The sequence below is a fragment of the Babylonia areolata genome, chromosome 15, assembly GCF_041734735.1.
Source record: "Babylonia areolata isolate BAREFJ2019XMU chromosome 15, ASM4173473v1, whole genome shotgun sequence".
NCBI classification, from domain to species: Eukaryota; Metazoa; Mollusca; class Gastropoda; order Neogastropoda; family Buccinidae; genus Babylonia; species Babylonia areolata.
In genome coordinates, this window is record NC_134890.1 from 7331103 (window position 1) to 7351102 (window position 20000).

General features: G+C 40.6%; 1 protein-coding gene across 2 annotated transcripts in view; it reads left to right on the forward strand.

Annotated features, from left to right (window-relative positions):
• LOC143290157 (UPAR/Ly6 domain-containing protein qvr-like) overlaps positions 1-20000 on the forward strand; it is a 237226-nt gene that overhangs the window by 91568 nt on the left and 125658 nt on the right. Inside the window, exon 1 of one of the 2 annotated variants that reach the window (XM_076599463.1) lies at positions 18011-18059. The exons of the other annotated variant lie outside the window; for it this stretch is intronic. Within the exon in view, the coding sequence (XP_076455578.1) occupies positions 18053-18059 (7 nt within the window). The 5' untranslated portion in view covers positions 18011-18052. Of the gene's footprint in view, positions 1-18010; positions 18060-20000 lie in introns of those variants that run through there. 2 annotated transcript variants of the gene reach the window in all.

Here is a 20000-nt window from a genome sequence, read left to right on the forward strand (position 1 = left end):
GTATGTGTGAGGAAGTCAGGGTATGTCTGAGGAAGACAGGGTATGTTTAAGGAAGTCAGGGTATGTCTGAGGAAGGCTGTCTGAGGAAGTCAGGGTATGTGTGAGGAAGTCAGGGTATGTGTGAGGAAGGCAGGGTATGTCTGAGGAAGGCAGGGTATGTCTGAGGAAGTCAGGGTATGTCTGAGGAAGGCAGGGTATGTCTGAGGAAGTCAGGGTATGTCTGAGGAAGGCTGTCTGAGGAAGGCAGGGTATGTGTGAGGAAGGCAGGGTATGTCCTCTCCTTCCGCTGTTTTAACCTTTTCCATTCAAAGTCAGGTCTCCATTCGCACCTGTGTGGACTTGGGAAAAGGAGAGTAAGCGCTTTTCTCCAGGACACAAACCACCGAACCTTGCACAGTGGTGAACAGAGGTTCAGAAGTCCAACACACAACCCATTTTGCCGCGGCGCCCCTTATGGAGAATGTTGCCATCTCAAACAGCGGTCTGTGATACTTCTAGAGAGGAGAGTATGCAATAAACACCTGCTTCTTTTTTCTTCTTTTTATTATTATTATTATTATTGAAAACAGACTTGATGCTGGAAAAGATTTAGCAGGAACTGACATGACATGGAACAAGTGTGTTGATGTGGCATCACCTGTTTTTGCGTGCATGAGCAGCCAGTAGGACGTTGTGCTCGTTTTCCAGGGTAGGGTTTTATGAGCGTCTTTTTTTGTTTGGTTGTTTCGTTTGGTGAATCTTTTCGTCTGATTTTTTTTCGTTCTGTGTTTTTTTTTTTGTGTGTGTGTTTTTTGTTGTTGTTTTTTTCCCCATTTTGCCACTCACTCCGTAAATGATAGCTGTTTTCCAAAAACCAGAGAATCTTTTTCGCAAACACAGACAAATACAGATGCACCGCATGCGCACGCACACACACACACGCGAGCGCGAGCGCACACACACACACACGTGCGCGAACGCACATAGACATGCACTGAAATGCATGCACATACAATGGACGCATACGCACGAGCGCGCGTACGCGCAGACACACACACATACACACACACGCGCGCAGAGAAAAAAAAAGTTAAACTCATTACCACAAGCACAAACAACAGCTAGCAAACACGTCAAAGAAGAAGATTTCTGACGTTTTTGTTGACACTTCGGATTACCATAGGATTGATAATCGAAGTACGTCTTCCTGTGGGTTTTTTTTTTTTTTAATTCTTTATCTGTCTGTCCGTCCGTCCGTCTGTCTGTCTGTCTTTATTTTATTTATATTTATATATTTTGCTTTACATTTTTGACACACGTGTGTAAACAAATTGAGTCTATGTTATAACTCGGTGTTCGGTTCTCTCCCTCTTTCTCTGTTTGTCCGTGGTAAACGTTAACATTGCCATTATCTCTGGGAATACTTTCTCTGCCAATACCAAATTTGACTTAAACGTTGTATGAAAAAAACCTAAAAAAAATCGTCTCATATATACCAACTGTTGTGAGTCTCCCGATTCAAGCCATGATTATTTTCCGGATCATTAACAGGTTTGTTTCGTTGAGATTCGTTCCGAAATCCTAAATGGGGGGGATCAGTAGGTATCATATGTCTGATAAGAAACCAGTTTATCCGTTTGTTTGAAAATTAGTTGTTAGATATGAAAATATATGCGCATTTATCATTCATAAATATTTATTTCGGAACGCCAAAGATGTCCTTTATGTTTGTCCCCCTTTTGATATCCACTTTAACAATGATCATGGTATTGCCATACCCGAAGATTGCTCATTAAACTTGTTGTTGGACCTTGATAACGTTGATATAATTCTCTGTTGTGATTCTAGTAGTCGGATGTCGAGCATTTTTCCTTCTAAACCCATAAACGATAGTGCTGTCTCGGATCTTGCTACAAAAGCTGTTCAGCGAACTACAATTGCAAGTTTCAGGATACACAGGTGAATTCTTATGGTATTTGTTGTTGTTGTTGTTGAGTATGTGCACTGCCTTGGATTTGATTGTAATGAATGGAATGTGTAATGGCGAAAGAGAAGGTCGCTATACATACCTGTGCGAAAGTGGAAGCAGTGTAAACGACTACTTTATTTTTTCCAATGATTTTAATTATTTCGTTTATGATATATGTGATTTACGTGTTGCAGACCGTTTTGAATCTGACCATATCCCTTTGGAATACCGCATAACATTTTCAAATGAAACTTTAGTCATAAGCAGTGATAGTAATGATAAACAGGCGATATGTTTATCGCGAAATATGTGTGGAATGATGATTATGGTAAACTTTTTTTTGTAGTAGATTGGATGAGACTGAAATCAATGATAATTGACAATGGCTCTTGAATTAATTGATCTTGATGTTAATGAAGCTTTGACAGTATTAATGACTGTATAAGAGAGTGTGCATCTTGTATGAAGAAAACCATTATAGTTGATCACAATAATCTCAAGAGGGGTGGTTAGATAAAGAATACAGATGTAACTGGAATAAACTACTTTGATTTAGAGAAATGTCGAAGAATTTAAGTTAATTAAAGATGATAATATTTCTTATGTAAGGGCCAGAAGACAATATAAACATATGTCAGTTAAGAAGAAAAAAAAGTTAAAGAAATGTTTGTTAGATGAATAAATAGCGTCAGTAAATGATAAAAAGGGTATGTATTAATAAATTATCGTTTAAGAAGAAACAGCACTAAAATGACATCTCAGTGGACGAATGGTTTAAGCACTTTGAGGCTTTACTCGAGAAAGATTCGACATTTGATAACGTTTATGGTTTGTCAGAAATAGAAAATATGTTAAACACTGCCTTTTTTAATTTTTTTTTATAGAAGAAGTTCTGATTGTATTTAGAGAAATAAAGAAACGTAAAGCTGCTTTGTATTACTGGAGAATAGTTGAAAACCGAGAGTGAACAAATCATAGACTTTTTGGTAAAATTCTTTAATGCTTTATTTGATAAAGATATTTTTCCTAAAAATTAGTGCGAATCAAAACTCTTCCACTATATAAGAAAGGCGATATAAATAATACGAATAATAATAGAAGTATGACATTATCTAATGTCAGTAGTAAATTGTTTAGTTTAATCATTAATCGTAAACTTCGGGAATATGTATGATAGTCAGTCGTGTCCAACTATGGATATCAGAACAGCAGAGGAAGCAACTGCTTTCCCAACTACCTGGGCTAGAATTTGTTTATAGTGGAGAGTGTCTTGCCCATGTAACATCTCCACTCTCTCGGCCAAGAGGGTTTTAGGACAGTCAGCGTTGGAATGGTTCCCAAAGGCCAACTAGCCCCCAAGGTTGCAGCACTAAGAGCCAGTGCAACCTTTCCTCCAAGTTTGAGAGCCATATTCCTTTACAAAAGACTAAGCTGTAAATGACTTCCCATTGTAACAGAAAAACCATTGATCATACAGCTCTCACTGTGCTGTTGGCCCAAATGTGACCTTATGTCAATCTGTGACATAAGCTGAGCGTTGAGCCTGGGATGTGTGTAGAATATGATGATACGGCTGGTGAACGCCAAACGGGATTTAAACAAGGACATTCAACAATCGATCACAAGTTTACTACTTAAGCACTTGTTCAAAAACAAATTTCTTTTGATTGTAAAAGGCATTTGATTCCATCAACAGAAATTTACTGTGGCCTATCTTGATTAATAGTGAGATAACTGGGAAGCTCTAAAAATGTGCGAACATCATGTACAATGCAGTTACAACGAAAAGAAGGTGTGGCGATAAACTTACTGATCATAGGTTGGGAAAAAAGTCGGCAATACCAGGGCATGCAGGAGTTGTGATCTGGGTGCGCACAGTGTCAGGAATAAATAGACCAATATGAATTTGTAAAGAATTAAATTGGCGTTGAAGCCAAATAGGGGGTAGGGGAGATAAACCGGCGGCAGACAGCAGAATAGGCCCATGGTGATGTGGCTTAGCTCAAAAGAATCACAAGAGACTGTTCTTTGAAACTGTGGTGTACTTTGTTTCTAATAAGTTGCACAGTTTTCTAGAGAGACAGTTTATTGCAAACATTTAGGCAAATTCACAGTTCGCAACGTGTGACAGACGGTGGGTACACACGTAGCTTCACTGCGGTCACGTTATTGCATATATTGTCGTTCTGATTATTGCATATGGTACAGAAGGCATTACTGTCAACAAAAACATAAAGGAAATTCTCGTAGCTCAAATAACAATGACACAGGTGATCACCAAATTTATGGAAGGTTTTGGACCGACGAAAAGCAGCCGCGGCACCTGAGATGGGTACCCTTCAAAATTAAGCCAGAAGGGACAGTGAGTCCCAAGATTTTTTATGTTAACATGATTTTTTGTGATCTATACACTCTAAAGCACCAAAAAATACATATGAAAAATTTATTAGGGGGGGTGAAAGGTGGACCATTTCTCCTGACAGACTATTATCCATTCACTCCTATTGGAGTATGGAGGATTACTGCAAAATAATCTTTTCATGCCCAGAACAAACATTTCGAAATACGCAACAATGTCACATAAAAGTTGAGAAAACACAAATGTCTTTTAACTCCAAAGGTATAGCTAGGCAACATTTGCAAATCTAATCATCTTACAGCTTAAATGACTTTTTTGTCTCCTTTGAGCATATTACAATAATTAAAAACCGATTTTGGAGACAAATATTTTTTAGGAACATATCTATTTCGTAACTGATCATAATTGGGACATTCCATTATAAAATGAAACGCATCACCAATCAGACATATTACAAACCTTACAAAGCCGCAACTCGTGGTATGCCTTTGTGTCTCCCTGTTTCTATTTCCAGCTTATGATTACTACTTCGAAATCTGAAGAAGCTGATAACGTAATTATCAGGCATTTGACTTATATATTTTTCTCTACCAAATCTACTTTTGAAATTTCGATAAAACAGACATTTACAACTCGCCTCTAGAGCATGTCTTCATACACACACACCACACACACACACACAAAATGCCAACATGACCGCACGAAAAAAAAAAGTCCGTTTAGAAAGTTAGGAGTTGGGTACACACCACCTAAATGTTATACCCGTTCTCAGAGGTGGTCATGCAAGATCGACCGACACAGAAAATTATATGTATTGATTATATATGGATTATATATATAACTAGCAATAATAAAAACACGATCCGCTCACAGCATTTCGGATGTGTGTGTGCGATGGCAAACAAGACAACAGTTGCCTAATATGATTGGAAACCAACTATACTGTGTAGATTTAACCTATATACATTAAATGCTTGTTTTCAATGCTTACTCATTCACAGGTACTGGATTATGAGTCCTAAATAAGAGAGCTGTTCTTTATTTTAAATGCTTGTTTAGATCCAACAGCTTGATTTCTTATGCAGCATTTTGGCAGAGTCAAAAAGCAAGCGACCTATTCTTTATGACATGCGATGCTGTTGTAGACCTAATGGCTTGGTCTGTTAATATAGAGGTTGAATAATGATTTCACAATTAGCGCTCAATTTGCTGTTTTCCCTTGCTCGGTTGGTCAGTGGAACAGTTTCTGCAACCCCATGGAAAGTGACAGGTTAATCATTAGTACAGTGCTGCTTTTTCGTTTTCTCCTGATCAGAGAGCAGGCCATATGGTTTAATGCCACAAAAGCAAATTGGACGCGGGAGAATGTTCATGATTTATGCGACGGGTGTTGCCCTTTGGTTTTTGGCTTTTGTTTCATATTTACCGTTAGTGTGATTGAGTGAGTGACTGAGTGTATATATATATATATATATATATATATATATATATATATATATATATATATATGTGTGTGTGTGTGTGTGTGTGCGTGTGTGTGTGTGGTTCCCTATCTCTCTCTCTCTGTCACTGTTCCACCTCCCTCTCTTTCTCGTGTGTGTGTGTGTGTGTTGCACGCGCATTTCAATTTGGAGTATTATGCTTCTGGTTGCATGGTTTTTGCCTATCCGACGACACATTTTGCATTGCTTTAAATAATAAACAATTTTCTTTTTCTTTTTTGAAAAATAGTATTTTGGGGTTTCGTACAGTGTGTTGGCTTCAGTTTCTTATTGTTTCTGCGGCGCGCTTTCTGTGTGAAGTCTGATGACAAAGCTGTGTGGCCCAACACAGCTCACGGTGTCATCAAAGAGCGCGCGCACACACACGTCGTGGAATATCACGTATAGTGAAATGACAAACTATAGAAAGAACATCCCCCTCCCAACCCCGAAAACCATTCTGTATGTTCGCAGCAGCAATATTCTTCCTGTATCGGCATACAATGCGGGCGGAGGTTTTCCTATTTCTTGAGTTTTGCTTCATGGCGTTTGGATGGTTTACTGTGTTGGAGTGATCTCTGACGGTGAAGTGTCTGCTCGTCACGGTTCTCGCCTCATCTTTGCAGGGTTTTTTTCTTCTTCACCCTTGTCGTTATCGTCATAATCATCATCCGTGTCCTTTTCCACGTCGTCATCTCTGAATCTTCTTCTTCTCTCTCTGAATCTTCTTCTTCTCTCTCTGTTTTGATCTCCTCTTCCCCTGTTATTCTCATCTGATATTCTTCTTTCCTCTCCACCAGTCCTCTTTATTCCATCTTCCTCGTGATCATCATTTCCTGTTGCACCGTTGATGCTGTTCTAGTTCTTCTGCTTCTTCTTCTTCTTCGTCTTCTTCGCCCTCCTCCCCCATCCTCTTCCATTTCAACAACAACAGCAACAATCACGGGGAAAGAAACAGAAAGAAGAAAGACAGCATCCACTCTGAGAGCGCCACACTGCACCCGACCCAATTCACTGTTTCCAGCCTCTGCGGCAAATTGGGTTTTGTACTGCTACCATGTACACAGCTGCTACTATTCCCACTGCGACAGATAATTATGCTGCTGCTGAGGATAAAAATGATGATGATGACTCATAATGACAGCAGTGCATGCTGGTGTCAGTTGGAAAGATCAGCATCACGCGTCATCTCCAAGCCTTTCCCGACCTTTAAAATCGTAACAAACAGTACATATCTTTACAGTCAGCAGGGGAAAATAATCAACTCTATAGGAAAACCCAACAGGCAACCCAAATCCCTGCATGTTTCCGCCCTCAGATCTGGTCAAAGATGGGTACGTTCTGTTGAAAAAGCGATCAGACGCCTAATCCCCCTGACCACTGTGCTGTGACTGCCACGTCATAATTCATGGACTTCCCTGCCAGGCCCGGTAAGTCTGGCTGCTTCACCTCCCACCCTGGCTGGGACTGTCATGAGATGAGGACAGGAGGAACAGGCATCAGTCTCTGGCATAGGCATTATGGGACGGCCAGTTTGGCATCTGTTTCTTCCCGCACGTGCTGGGCGCTTGACTTGCGTCATCTCCGATCCCGTTCCTTGGCCCACCCGTCTTTCCCCGATTCGGGTGGAAAGGCGTGCATACACAGTGCTGTCTGGAAAAGCCCCTGGGAAACTAGCCACTATGGTGGTATAATCATTTTGCGCAGAGCACTTAGTGAAATGGATGTATTCAGAGACAACTTGAAAACACCCGTCTCTCTCTGTCTCTGTCTGTCTCTCTTTGTCTGTGAAACCAAAGTGTCGCTTATCCCTTCGTAGTTTATTTTGCTTCAATTCTGTTTTCCCTTTCTGTTCCATTTAATCCTTTTTGCACCCTGTTTGTTCTGATTTATACCTACCATGTCACTAGAGCTTTACAGCTAATGACATTAACAGTTCAGTGCTCAGTGTTCTCTCCATGTGTGTGTGTGACGGAGACTGTCAAGACTACGTGTCAGTTTTTGCAGTGGAAAGACCACATGACTGATTCAATGATGAGCCCAGAAAACAAAACACGTACGTCGTTCCTCTACTGTCTTATAAAGTAGTGACGCACCCATTGTATGCTGACTGCTGTGGATTGTAATATTTGACGCTATGTTACAAATAACATAAAGGAAAAGTTAGAAACAGAAGCTGTTGAGCTGAAAGACACTAAGTCCACAGAACCACTGTCACTAGTGTCTGTCAAATATCACTGTTTAAGCACATCCCCTGCTCTGCTTTGTGGAAATACAAACCTTCACAGATGCAATGTGCAGCGAAGTCATCCTAATCCTCAGAGACCTGCGGGAAAGTAAAAAGTTGAACTGGCACTGTATAACGCCGCAGTTCACAGCATGCAGACCACGATAGCTTGTTTTGTTTACTTATATACTTTGTTCTTCTGCTCGAGAGCTGCAAAGAAACAACGATGCAATCTTCGTTTGAAACTGCAGTCGCCATTGTTTTACAGGAGAATAAAAGAAACATACAAAAGACCTTTGGGTGTGATTACTTTTAGAAAGACCAGTAAGACTTGTGATTGATTGGTCATTTCAAATTAGTATGCGTCGATGACCGATGTCCGACTCCAAACCTCAATTTTATGTGCACAGAGGTGGCCTAGTCAGTATGGACCAACCGAGTTTTAGTACAGGAAATGCGACAAAAAAAAAAGGTCTTTGTTGACAAAATAGTATGATAGCAAGCATTTGATGACAATGCTTCATTTGATTTACATTTTGTTCATTATCGAACATTTTCAGCTTCCTTAACACCTTGAATGTCGCTGAATAAATTCACTAGTTCATCCATTTACATTTTGAGAAAAAACGTCTTGTTTTTTTTCTGAAAAAGAATTATGAGAGTGTATGATCAGCTTCGGAAAAAATGCTAAGATCAGCATCAACGCTTTTATATGTATATTGAGGAGAATGTCTCCCCATTATAGCCCCAGAAACGTCTTTCAAATGTATGGATTGCCATCGCGGAGCATTTGTCACTTTATCATTTATGATACATGGCTTTAACGGTTGACATCTCAGTATTCACAGAACGGTTGGTACTTCTGTATTCACAGTAGCAGCATACACTTACACGCTGTAACAGTGATGAAAAATACACAAAAGCTCGCGTGTTTGAGCTTGAACACACACACACATTAGATACAAGAAGTGCTCGAATTTCTAGTCATGTCACAACTGCAAAAGAGCGTCTTGCATGCTGAATATTTCTAACACAATTTAGCTTTTTTATGTTTCGATAATCCCGAAATGCCTCAGGTGCTTCGTTAGGCTTTTCCATACTTCTAAACTGATGGATTGTTTAATCGTTTCTCGGGGCGGGGCGTGGAGGGAGGGGTAAGGTGGAGACTGAAGTCGGGCATCCTGCACGTGACGGGAGAGGGGGGTGCCAAAACTGGCCGTCCCAGAATGCACGTGCCAGAGACTGAAGCCTGCTCTTACCTTCCTCCCACGAGTCCTATCCAGGGAAGGTGATGCAAACCAGACTCACCAGTCGTGACAGGAACGTCAATAAATGATGACAACTGTCCCAAGATGACCTCATTGCCTGGGGGGAGTGTGTGTGTGTGTGTGTGTGTGTGTGTGTGTGTTGTGAGAGTATAGGTGGGTGGGGGCTTGGGGTAGGGGTTACAGGATGAATAGATGTGAATTGGGACTGTTTCGTCAACAGGATGAATACATTACTGGAGTGAATTGTCGGTTCACCCACCTACCTCATTGTTAGGCTTCAGAAAGTCGAGAACCATGCTGCTCGTCTTGTCTTTCGTCCCTGTAAATTTGATCACGTCTCTCCTCGCCTTCATGCTTTACACGGGCTCCCAGTACAAGAAAGACCTATTTACAAAGTCATCTCTCTGTGTTTCAAATCCATTGAGGCTACTGGTCCACAGTATCTTTCTGACCTCATCCATTATCTAGCTCATCTCTGTGAAATCCAGAATCAGCAGTTATTGTGTGTTTGTGTTAGTAAGGTAAATCAAGAAAAGCACTGCAAGCTGTATTGTGTTAATAATGTAAACCAAGAAAAGCACTGCAAGCTGTATTGTGTTAATAATGTAAATCAAGAAAAGCACTGTAAGCTGTATTGTGTTAATAATGTAAATCAAGAAAAGCACTGCAAGCTGTATTGTGTTAATAATGCAAATCAAGAAAAGCACTGTAAGCTGTATTATAAGAGTTGGTTTTACTATTGTTTTTTATTACAACCGACTTAAAGACTGTACAGCAGCAGCAGCAGTAGCGGTGGGAAGAACAGCATGATTAGGGGTAGTGTCTTGCGCTACCAGCAGTAGCAGCATATACTAAACACAACACACAGACACACACACACACACACACACACAAACAAAGCAAGCTTGCGCACCTGCACTGGGTACATGCATACATTGCAGTAAGTTGGAGTTTGATATAGTCAGCAGAGAAAGAGAGGCACCGTGGCAGAATCAGTAAGGCATGGGACTGCTGATCCAGTGGTCAGGGTTACATCTCCCGTTTCGGCCTGGTGTTGTGTCCTGGAGAGAGGCACTTTAATCCGATTTTCCTCACGCTACCCAGGTGTAAGTGGGTACTTGACTTGGTAAGGGAAGGAGAGGAATGGGCCCCGCCTTCCTGTACCGAGCCTTACACACAGCTGATATGAAATCACTGCCCCTATGGCCGTAAAGGCTATGGGACCTTTAACCTCAGAGGAATAATGTCCCCATTTGTGTGTATGTGTGTGGCCCAGAACATCTGTGGGGTCTAGCCAGGCGTTTCCTGTCCTCTGCTTTAATCAAACGATTTCTGATCGGTGTTTTGTGCTCAACAAGCGAGCTCTTGGCTCAGCATTCTCGTCTTTCCCACCCAGTGAGCAAATCCAAGTAACGCGCTCAGCCTGTTAGATCGGAGCCAGGATGCCAACCTGGCCTGCCCGGGATGCGCCTGCCAGACTGAAGCCCGTTCTTTCCTCCCTCCCTGCCACGAAAGTCCCGGCCAGGGGAGGTGATGCAAGCCAGACTCACAGGGCCTGACAGGGACGTCAATAAATGATGACAACAGTCCCAGGATGACGTCACGGGCTGGAGTGTGTGTGTGTGTGGTTGGAGCTGTAGGAGCGGATTACGTGTCACCTTAATGAATGTGTACTGTTTCATCAGAGTGCCCAATCTTTATATTAGATGTTAGCAGAAGCACATAAAAAGGGCTACCAGGTGGAACGGAAGAGGATTTATCATTTTCTTACCCGTGGATTTCGCCATACACTAAGTATCACGCTGTTGTGAATTACTCACAAGTATACACCTAATCTATCTCGACTCCTGTCCAATCACTTCTCCCAATCCTATGCTTTCCTGCTACACTTAAAATTGTTTAGTTATTTGATTTGTTTGTAGTGTTACTCTTTCATCAGACCAGGTTTCTTCAAACTTAGGACATTCCTTTTCACGTTCACTTACTGGTTTGAGGTACCTGTAAAGACTGGGATGGAGAGTATAACTGACAAACATGACTGGAACAGATTCCACAGGCCAGGTTATTACCTTGTGTGTGTCTTTTTGGTCACTGAGGACAAGTTTCATTTTATGAATTTGTATTGTTTGTTTATGTATCTGATTCAACAATGTAAATCAGGAAAGAATCAGTTGTAGCAGCAGTAGTAGTAGCAATGGCAGCTGCAGCAAAAGAGAGGTAGTAGTAATCGTCGCAGCAGCAAAGAAGCACTATGAAAACACAAACTTTCGTAGGTAAAAAGTAAAATGGGTCCTATTGCCAAAGTAATAATGTGGACGTTATTGAAACTCGTCTTCTTCTCCCACATTTAACTCTTTGCTTACTATTTATATGTAAGTGATAGTACTTGTGCATTTATGCGTGTTCTGATTCAAGTTCTTGTACTCATATCAGGTGTATTGCGGCGTGATTCAGTGATCCATTACAACCGTTCCCATCTCTCTGTGATTCTCTCTCTCTCTCTTACTGATTGCACTTTGAAACAAAAGGAGTTGTCGTTCATGTGCCTCACCTCATTTCCTCCCCAACCCCACCCCATTCTCTGCTCCTGTCTCCCTTTCAGTTCCTTTGTCACAGTTTCTCGTGTGGTTCCAATGACAAGTCCCCGTATGCTTGACCCCAGTACAACCAAGTCAAGTGTAAATGATCCTCTGCCTGCGTGAAATCGGCCAGCGGGGAGAAACTGCAGGTATGAAGTGATCACCTCATTAAGGCCACAGGGGACAGCGACGGCTCCCTGCTCATTGCGTCTACAATGTGTTAATCATCCACTCGGCTCGCCCCGCGTCGAAAGGGTTGCGACTGCTCGCTTCATCCAAAATGCAACAGGCCGATAGGAACAGACAAGTCTCCGTGCTAATTTCCTGTTCGCTTGCCGTTTTCGTTTCCCTCTAGGGGGTGCACACACGTAGCAGCATTAGGGGTTTGGATGACTTAGGTTGAACGACGCACGAGGTACTCAAAGTGCTCCGCGGCTTCAGCTCGTCGCCTGGTCGCCATCTGGAGGTCCCTGTCGATCGTCTGGCGCCATTTGGTCTTTGTGCGTCCCTTCGCCTCTGTTCCTGAGGGTTCCATTGGAGAACTCAAGATGGCAAGTCTGTCAGGCGGAAGTCTTGGGACAATGTCCCTGTTAACCATTGATATTGATGACAGGAGTACGGATATAAATCCTGTAGCGTTTTGGTTGTTCAGATGGAAACTTCATGGGTATGTTTCTTTGTTGATCCATAATAAACACCAGGGCAACTGTGTGGTGCACAGCTGCGCAGCTGGGGAGTTAAAGAAATAAAGACAAAGAAGAAGAAAGAAAGTTTAAGAAAAAAGAAGCAAGGAAAGATAAACGACTAGGAGAAGAAATGGAAAGCACCATTGTTCACTGATGCTGACAAGTTATACCAGCACGGTCCTTCAAACAGGCAGTGGAAACAAAAGTTCATAAAAAAAAACTGCTTATCCAGCCGACCACCGGTGCATATGACCGATACCAGAGACGTACAATTGCTTAGTAAACGTTTTTCTATTATATAAAATAAATCCTTTTTTCTCCACCATAATTTCGTTTTTCATGGAAACGTGAAATATTGACCTGTTGCTATGAAAAAGCTGCCTGAAGCATGAATGGTATATCTGGTACACTGAATCACCCACATACACGAGCACAGGACGGCACGTTATTGTACATGTGTCTGTGTGTGTGTGTGTGTGTGGATCGAGTTAAATGGCAGGCTGAAGACACATCTTTCATCTGCAGGTGGTGGCTGCGCGTGTGGTGCACGTGGGCGTGGCTGTACATCTCACGGAAATGTCACTGCTCGTGCCAATACCTGAAGCTGACTTTGGCCACTTGCAGACAAGGCATACACAGACGCAGAACGCACGCGACCTCACGTGCACCAAACTCTTCGACCACATGCACAGAATTCTGAATCAAAATCATGAGGAAAGAGCCCTCCTGTACAGAATGATTGGGTTTCTCCCTTTCCCATTGTTTTCGGATGCTTTTCTTTCTTGATCTGCCCCCAGATGTTTCGTGCAAGTAAACAAAATCATTATCAATTATTTGGATAAGTTAAGTAAGAAGGAGGAAGCAATTTTAGATGATTAGTTTTGTTATTTTGTTTTGTTTTATTAATTTCTTTAATTTCTTTATCATTTCTCTCTTTGATTTCTTATATATATATATATATATATATATATATATATATATATTTTTTTTTTTTTTTTTTAAAGGAAAACAAAGACGGGTAGTATTTTTTGTCCAGTATATGGAGATCATAGATCATAGATCAAAGTCCGTAGTTGCCCATTTTATGACGTGAGTGGCTACAGTAGTAGCGTGGTAATATATAGGAGACATGGAGGCGACTGACCGCCTTCATGTTGTTTCATGGCGAGGTAGATAAACAAAACGGTCGACGACGTAAATGTATATGTGTGCGTGCTTGAAGTCTGATTGAATGACGCAGGAAACGAATGTTGGGCGCCCAGTGGCAGCCGTCAGTCAGCTCTGCCCAGGCAGGCAGCCTGTTGTGTAAATGACCCCGTGTTTGTAAAACGCTTAGAGTTTAGTCTCCAACCGAGGATAGGTGCTATATAAGTATTTATATCACACATTCATTCATAAATCCTAACCTTTTGTACACATCTCTGTCTCTCGTTTCTTTCTGTCTGTCTGATTGGCTCTGTGTGTGTGTGTGGGGTGGGGGGGGGGGGGGGGCGTGCGGAGGGGGGTGTTGGAGGGGTGGGGGTGTTGACATACATACATACACATTACCACGCACACACATACGCGCGCATGATCGTAACAATCAAAGCTGGTGTGTACATGCACTCGCACGACACGCACACTCGCATACTCAGGCTGCATATTAATAATACATGAGTGCGGCCATGGACGAAGGCAGTCAGTCCAGCACTTGGACGAACGCATTTACATGGTCTGACGACAAAGGCAAGTGAACTTGCACACACTCGAGTGGAGCACACACACACACACACACACACAGGAGAGAGAGAGAGAGAGAGAGAGAGAGAGAGAGAGAAGGACGGACAGACAGACAGACAAACGAACGGACACACAGACACCCACACAGAGTGGGATGAGGCGGATAAACTACAGAAGAAATAACGATGGCTGTTGGTAATATTGCGTGAAAAGAAAACAAGCGAGCAGTGGATGAACACTGTAGTTAGACTGCCGGCTGGTGTGCTCAGCACTTAGTGTGAAGAGAACTGGCAAGCGCTGGGCCAACTGAAATGGGGAAAAGGAATGATATGAACGTGTGCGAGGTGGCTGAATTACACTATCCATCAGTTGATTCAACAAGACAGCTACGCGGTGGGTTGTAATTCTGGGAAAATATCTGAGATTATTTGTATGGGAGGGTTTTCTGTTATTCTTATGTTGTTCTTGACGTCGTTATCGTGTTATTCTCTCTCTCTCTCTCTCTCTCTCTCTCTGTGTGTGTGTGTGTGTGTGTGTGAAATGTTTTTTATGCAAATGTGTGTGTTGTTGTTGTTTCCTCGTTTGTTAGTTTGGTGATGTGTTCATGCTGGCTTCAAATCGGTAAAATGATTTGCAACCCTCCACCACCACCCCATCTCGGTCAGATTATAATTATGTTCTTATGACAGTCCTGAGGTGCTGTTATTGTAGATGGTGTTGGCTGCCTTACCCGAAGAAGAAAAAGAGAAAGTAACGGGGGATGGGGGAAGGGGGGTAAAAGAGAGAGAGAGAGACCGAGAAGGGAGAGAGAGAGACCGAGAGACAGAGAGGGAGACAGAGAGGGAGTTATATACAATAAATTAGGGTGGATAGGCCTAATTGCAAACAATCCTAGGCCTAATTGCGAACAATCCAGTTCAACGCTTCGACCAGCTCAATGTGTAGGATCGTCAAATGTGGCTCTTCTGTTTTTGAAGGCTTTCTCCGGCTGGTTGCACCAGGAAAAGTTCGTCTATTCCTTCTTTTCAAGTTTTTTTTCAACAGTCGAAATAGCAAGGGTACCTGATGGTAAATGAGAACGGGCAAGTCTAAATGCAAACGATGGCTTTGTGATGTGATGACATGTGAACAATTAAAACACAAGTAGGTCTTGAAATCAGTTGACATAAAATATGATTGGAACATGGTACCCGTGTATTGCAGTGTTAGTTGGGATCACACATGCAAACACACACATACAAACACACCCACCCCACACCACTGACAAGCACACCCTTTTGAGAGTGATCACTATCTGTGCAACATCGTTCGCAAATAACTCACCTCAAGACACCCTGTGTCTAATTGCAAACGACATTATTTTGGAGATTCCTGTAAAAACTGACGTTTTGATCTGTCACCAACATGCTTTCTCAAATTCTTCCATCACTGATGGTGCCCATTCATTCAACATATCCAGTCAATCAGCTATTTGACTCACTTGTGTAAACAAAGTGAGTCTATGTTTTAACCCGGTGTTCGGTTGTCTGTGTGTGTGTGTGTGTGTGTGTGTGTGTGTGTGTGTGTGTGCGCGTGTGTCCGTGGTAAACTTTAACATTGCCATTTTCTCTGCAAATACTTTGTCGGTTGACACCAGATTTGGCATAAAAATAGGAAAAATTCAGTTCTTTCCAGTCATCTTGTTTAAAACAATATTGCACCTCTGGGATGGGCACAAATTTTTTTTAAAAGAAGCCAAATTATATGCAAACTGAATTTACTGTTATATTTTTTTATTCTCTAGACTTGGCACTTTGATCTGATATTCTGACACAACAAGAGCAGTCATTTTTATATTTTTTTGTTCAAACAGGAACTTATTTTGCTAAGCATGAAAGTTATATTTATTTTTGCATGTCTTTGGTGCAGATAGTAAAAATGGGAAATTACTCTGTAATTAATGCTAGGGGGGTTAATTTGCTTTAAACTGATCTTTCTCATCTTAAACATTACATTTTGAAATTATACTCTCAGTGTACAGGGCTTTCACTATGTTCATTCCCCCAAGTGGTCTTTTTCAGAAAGTACTAAAATCAATACTACGAGTGGACTTTTTAGATCTGTTGGCTGAGCCCTGAAGTTCATGGGCAAAAATCAATTGCGTACACATATTTATACATATTCAAAGCGCGTGCTTGCAAGCTTGAAGGGCGACATTTTGTTTCAAGTAGTTGACCTGTCTGTTCAATCCAATATTCAGTCGACAATACATGATAACATGTGATGGAAAGTTGGAGAAGGAGACCCTTAAATATTATTCAGAGAAAGATTTGTGAACGCCTCATCACTTAATGGATTATGCCCCAAACTGCCATAAAAATATCAACAAAATCAGTTGGAATTCACAGTTAAAAATAATAAACCATGAGAGTTAATAACCTTGATGAAACGTTAAAATTTCCAGTCTTTACTTTTTTCAAAATTAAGTCCTTTTCACTTCATACGACGTTTAGAAGTACTCGTACTTGGCTCTACATGTCATTAGTTTAACAAAATACTCAATTTTCATATCAACTTTAAAACTATAAAATTAGATGGTAAAATGGGGCGTCATTTACCCCGAGACTGATGTCAGTCATGCTTGTAGCAGACGATGCTTGTTACACACAGTGTTCGACAACACATGAAGGTGGTAGAGAAGAGAAAGAAGAAGAACAACAACAACGGCAGAGACAGCAACCACTGATGAAGTCAGTCAGCCATCCACCCTCAAAACTGACCAGTCTGACAACTCCCCACTGGCTCAGTTTCTGCATCAGCTGCAGACTACCCCGGGCCTGCACTACGAAAACGACACCAGACTAGACAACACCGTGTCACACGCCTTTGTAACACAGCCATCCTCAACAACAGATCCTGTCAACTTGATATCATCTTTATAATCAAGATCAGAACATGTGTGGGTTGAATCATATTATTCATATCATACAATTTAATATAGATCTGAATACTATGACATGTCTTGTGAATTTGAACTTTGATATTGAATTTCTTCAAAGTCGCTCACACACACACACACACACACACACACACACACACACACACACATACGTATGAGAAAGAGAGAGAGAGAGAGAGAGAGAGATCTTTATACATGAGGATACATAAATATTTATTAAATGAAAGAGTTGTTTGTTGTGCTCACATGTGTGTATCTGTGTGTGTCTAAGTGTGTGTGTGTGTGTGTGTGTGTGAGGTTCTGTAACAATAATTATGCACAAAATAGATTCAAATATGGAATGTATTTACTGAATTAGATGTGTATGAGAAAGAGACAGAGAGAGATTACAAGATAAAATTCTTTATTCATGAGGATAATAGATATATGATAAATGAAAGTTTGTTGTGTTCATATATATATATATATATATATATATATATATATATATATATATATATATATATATAATGTATGTATTTGTGTATACATGTTTTCAGCACAAAATAGATTCAAATGTGGAATGTATTTACTGAATTAGAGGTGCATGACAGAGAGAGAGAGAGAGATTACAAGAAAAAAATCTTTATACATGAGGATACATAGATATTTATTAAATGAAAGAGTTGTTTGTTGTGTTCACATTTGTGTATCTGTGTGTGTGTGTGTGTGTGTGTGTGTGTGTGTGGTTCTGTAACAATAATATAGTATGACTGATAGCAGTTTACATAACTGATTTCAGACTGCTGGGAAACAGACCCTGGCCTGACTGATCCATTCCGGGGGGGTTGAACCATGCATCTTGTGTATGAAATGTAACTGAACTTTATTTCTTATATGAAGTTGAATCCTTTTTCACTTAAACAAAAAGCAAATTTGAGTTTCAACAATCATTTGAAACAAATAGCGATGCACATTGTTAATATCTATATTTATTTTTAAAGCAAATTTGAGTTTGAACAATCATTTGAAACACATAGGCATGCACATTGTTAATATATATATTTATTTTTTCACACTGTATTACACTTTTTCTCAACAATAATAAGCTTATTTTGTTTTCCATACATAGTAAAAAGCTCACTGTTCAGTTACATCTTATGTATTGATATAAATACATGTATAAAATGTGACTGACCTATATTTATCATTTGAATTTTGATTTTCATGTGTGAGCATGTAATGCAGCTGCATACACAAGTAGCTGTATGTATGACTTTGAAGTTTACACCAGAAAAATAGTGACTTTAAAAAAAAATGGTCTAGATTATGAAGTGTGTGTGTGTGTGTGTGTGTGTGTGTGTTGGGTCTTACTGAATCAGGGTTATCACAAAAATCTGTAGCATGATGAAAATGTGTTGTGAATGTCATTTTTTCTAATACTAATTGTAATCATAAAGCAGACAGGCACATTGTTAATACCAATTTTGAGTTTTTTCACATTGTATTAATTGCTTTCTCTATGATTATGCTTATAATGCATTACATAAAAGTTTAACAAAAAGTTCAGTTACATCTTATATATTTATACATGTAAAAATGTAACTTAACTTTATTACCTATCTTGTGTGTGTCTGTGTGTGTCTGTATGTTGGTCACACTTAGGTGCATTTCCTCTTTCATTTAAACAAAAGCAAGTGTGAGTTAGAAATGATTTTTTTCCCCTTGTGACTATAATTTGGAGAAAAAAAAAGTGAACCCCCCCCCCCCAAAACAAAAAAACAATGAGAAATCCAACACAACTTTGTGTGGTCTATATTTCTATGTTGGGAGGTGCACATTACTTTTGTTTTGCAATTGATTTTTTGTGTTTTGATTCACTTGTTGTAGTAAGTGCATGTCACAAGTGAGTCTTGAAGGCCTTGCTTCTCTTGTTTAAACTATGTCAAAGTTTAAGTCAAACTACAGGCAAATTACGAGTCTCGCATACTTCCGCTGACTTAGGATTGTCAGAGCACGTTTGTGAGCATGGTCGGCAGTGCTCCGCGAAGAGAAGAAAGAGAGCGGAAAGAGTCCGAAATAGCTGATGTTTAACTGGTTCCAAGAAATGAAGATTAATTAAGGTAACGAGGTCGAAGCAGACGTTAAACTGTGAAAAGTGTATGCTAAGAACGCCTAGAAGTGGGGCGGTGCATGAATCGTTTGCAATTACACGCTGTTCTTAACTAGGCCTACGTACCCCACTGACTGAAAGAATGAATGAGAAGGGGAGGGGCTGCACTTCAGTCATAATATCTGTACATATTACAAGAAGTAACAATCCCCTGTTCTGGTTTTTGTTGTTGTTGTCATAGACTTGCTTACTTTATGTTGAGCGAGGGGTAGGTATTAACGAACAGAGGTTGGTTTGTGCGCTTTCTGTAAATCAGTAAATGTGATGTGGTGTGTGTGTGTGTGTGTGTGTGTGTGTGTACCCGCCACTCCTCTTGATTAGATTTTGTGAATATCAGCCAACCAGACTGATATGATTTTATCCAATACTTGCTCAAGCGTAAATCACACACACACACACACACACACACACACACACACACACACACACACACACAAGGAGACGAGGGAGATAATACATATAACAAACGAATAAATAACTTTGTTTTTGGCAGAAGAGAACAGAGAGCAAACAAAAGAAATAAACCAGTGGGTAAAATAGATTGCAGACTTACCAGCCAGCTTGAAGAATACAATGGCAAACTGTTTGGCCAAAGGGACTGTGAGGGTGTGGATGAAGAATTTACACAATTAATTGTTTCTTC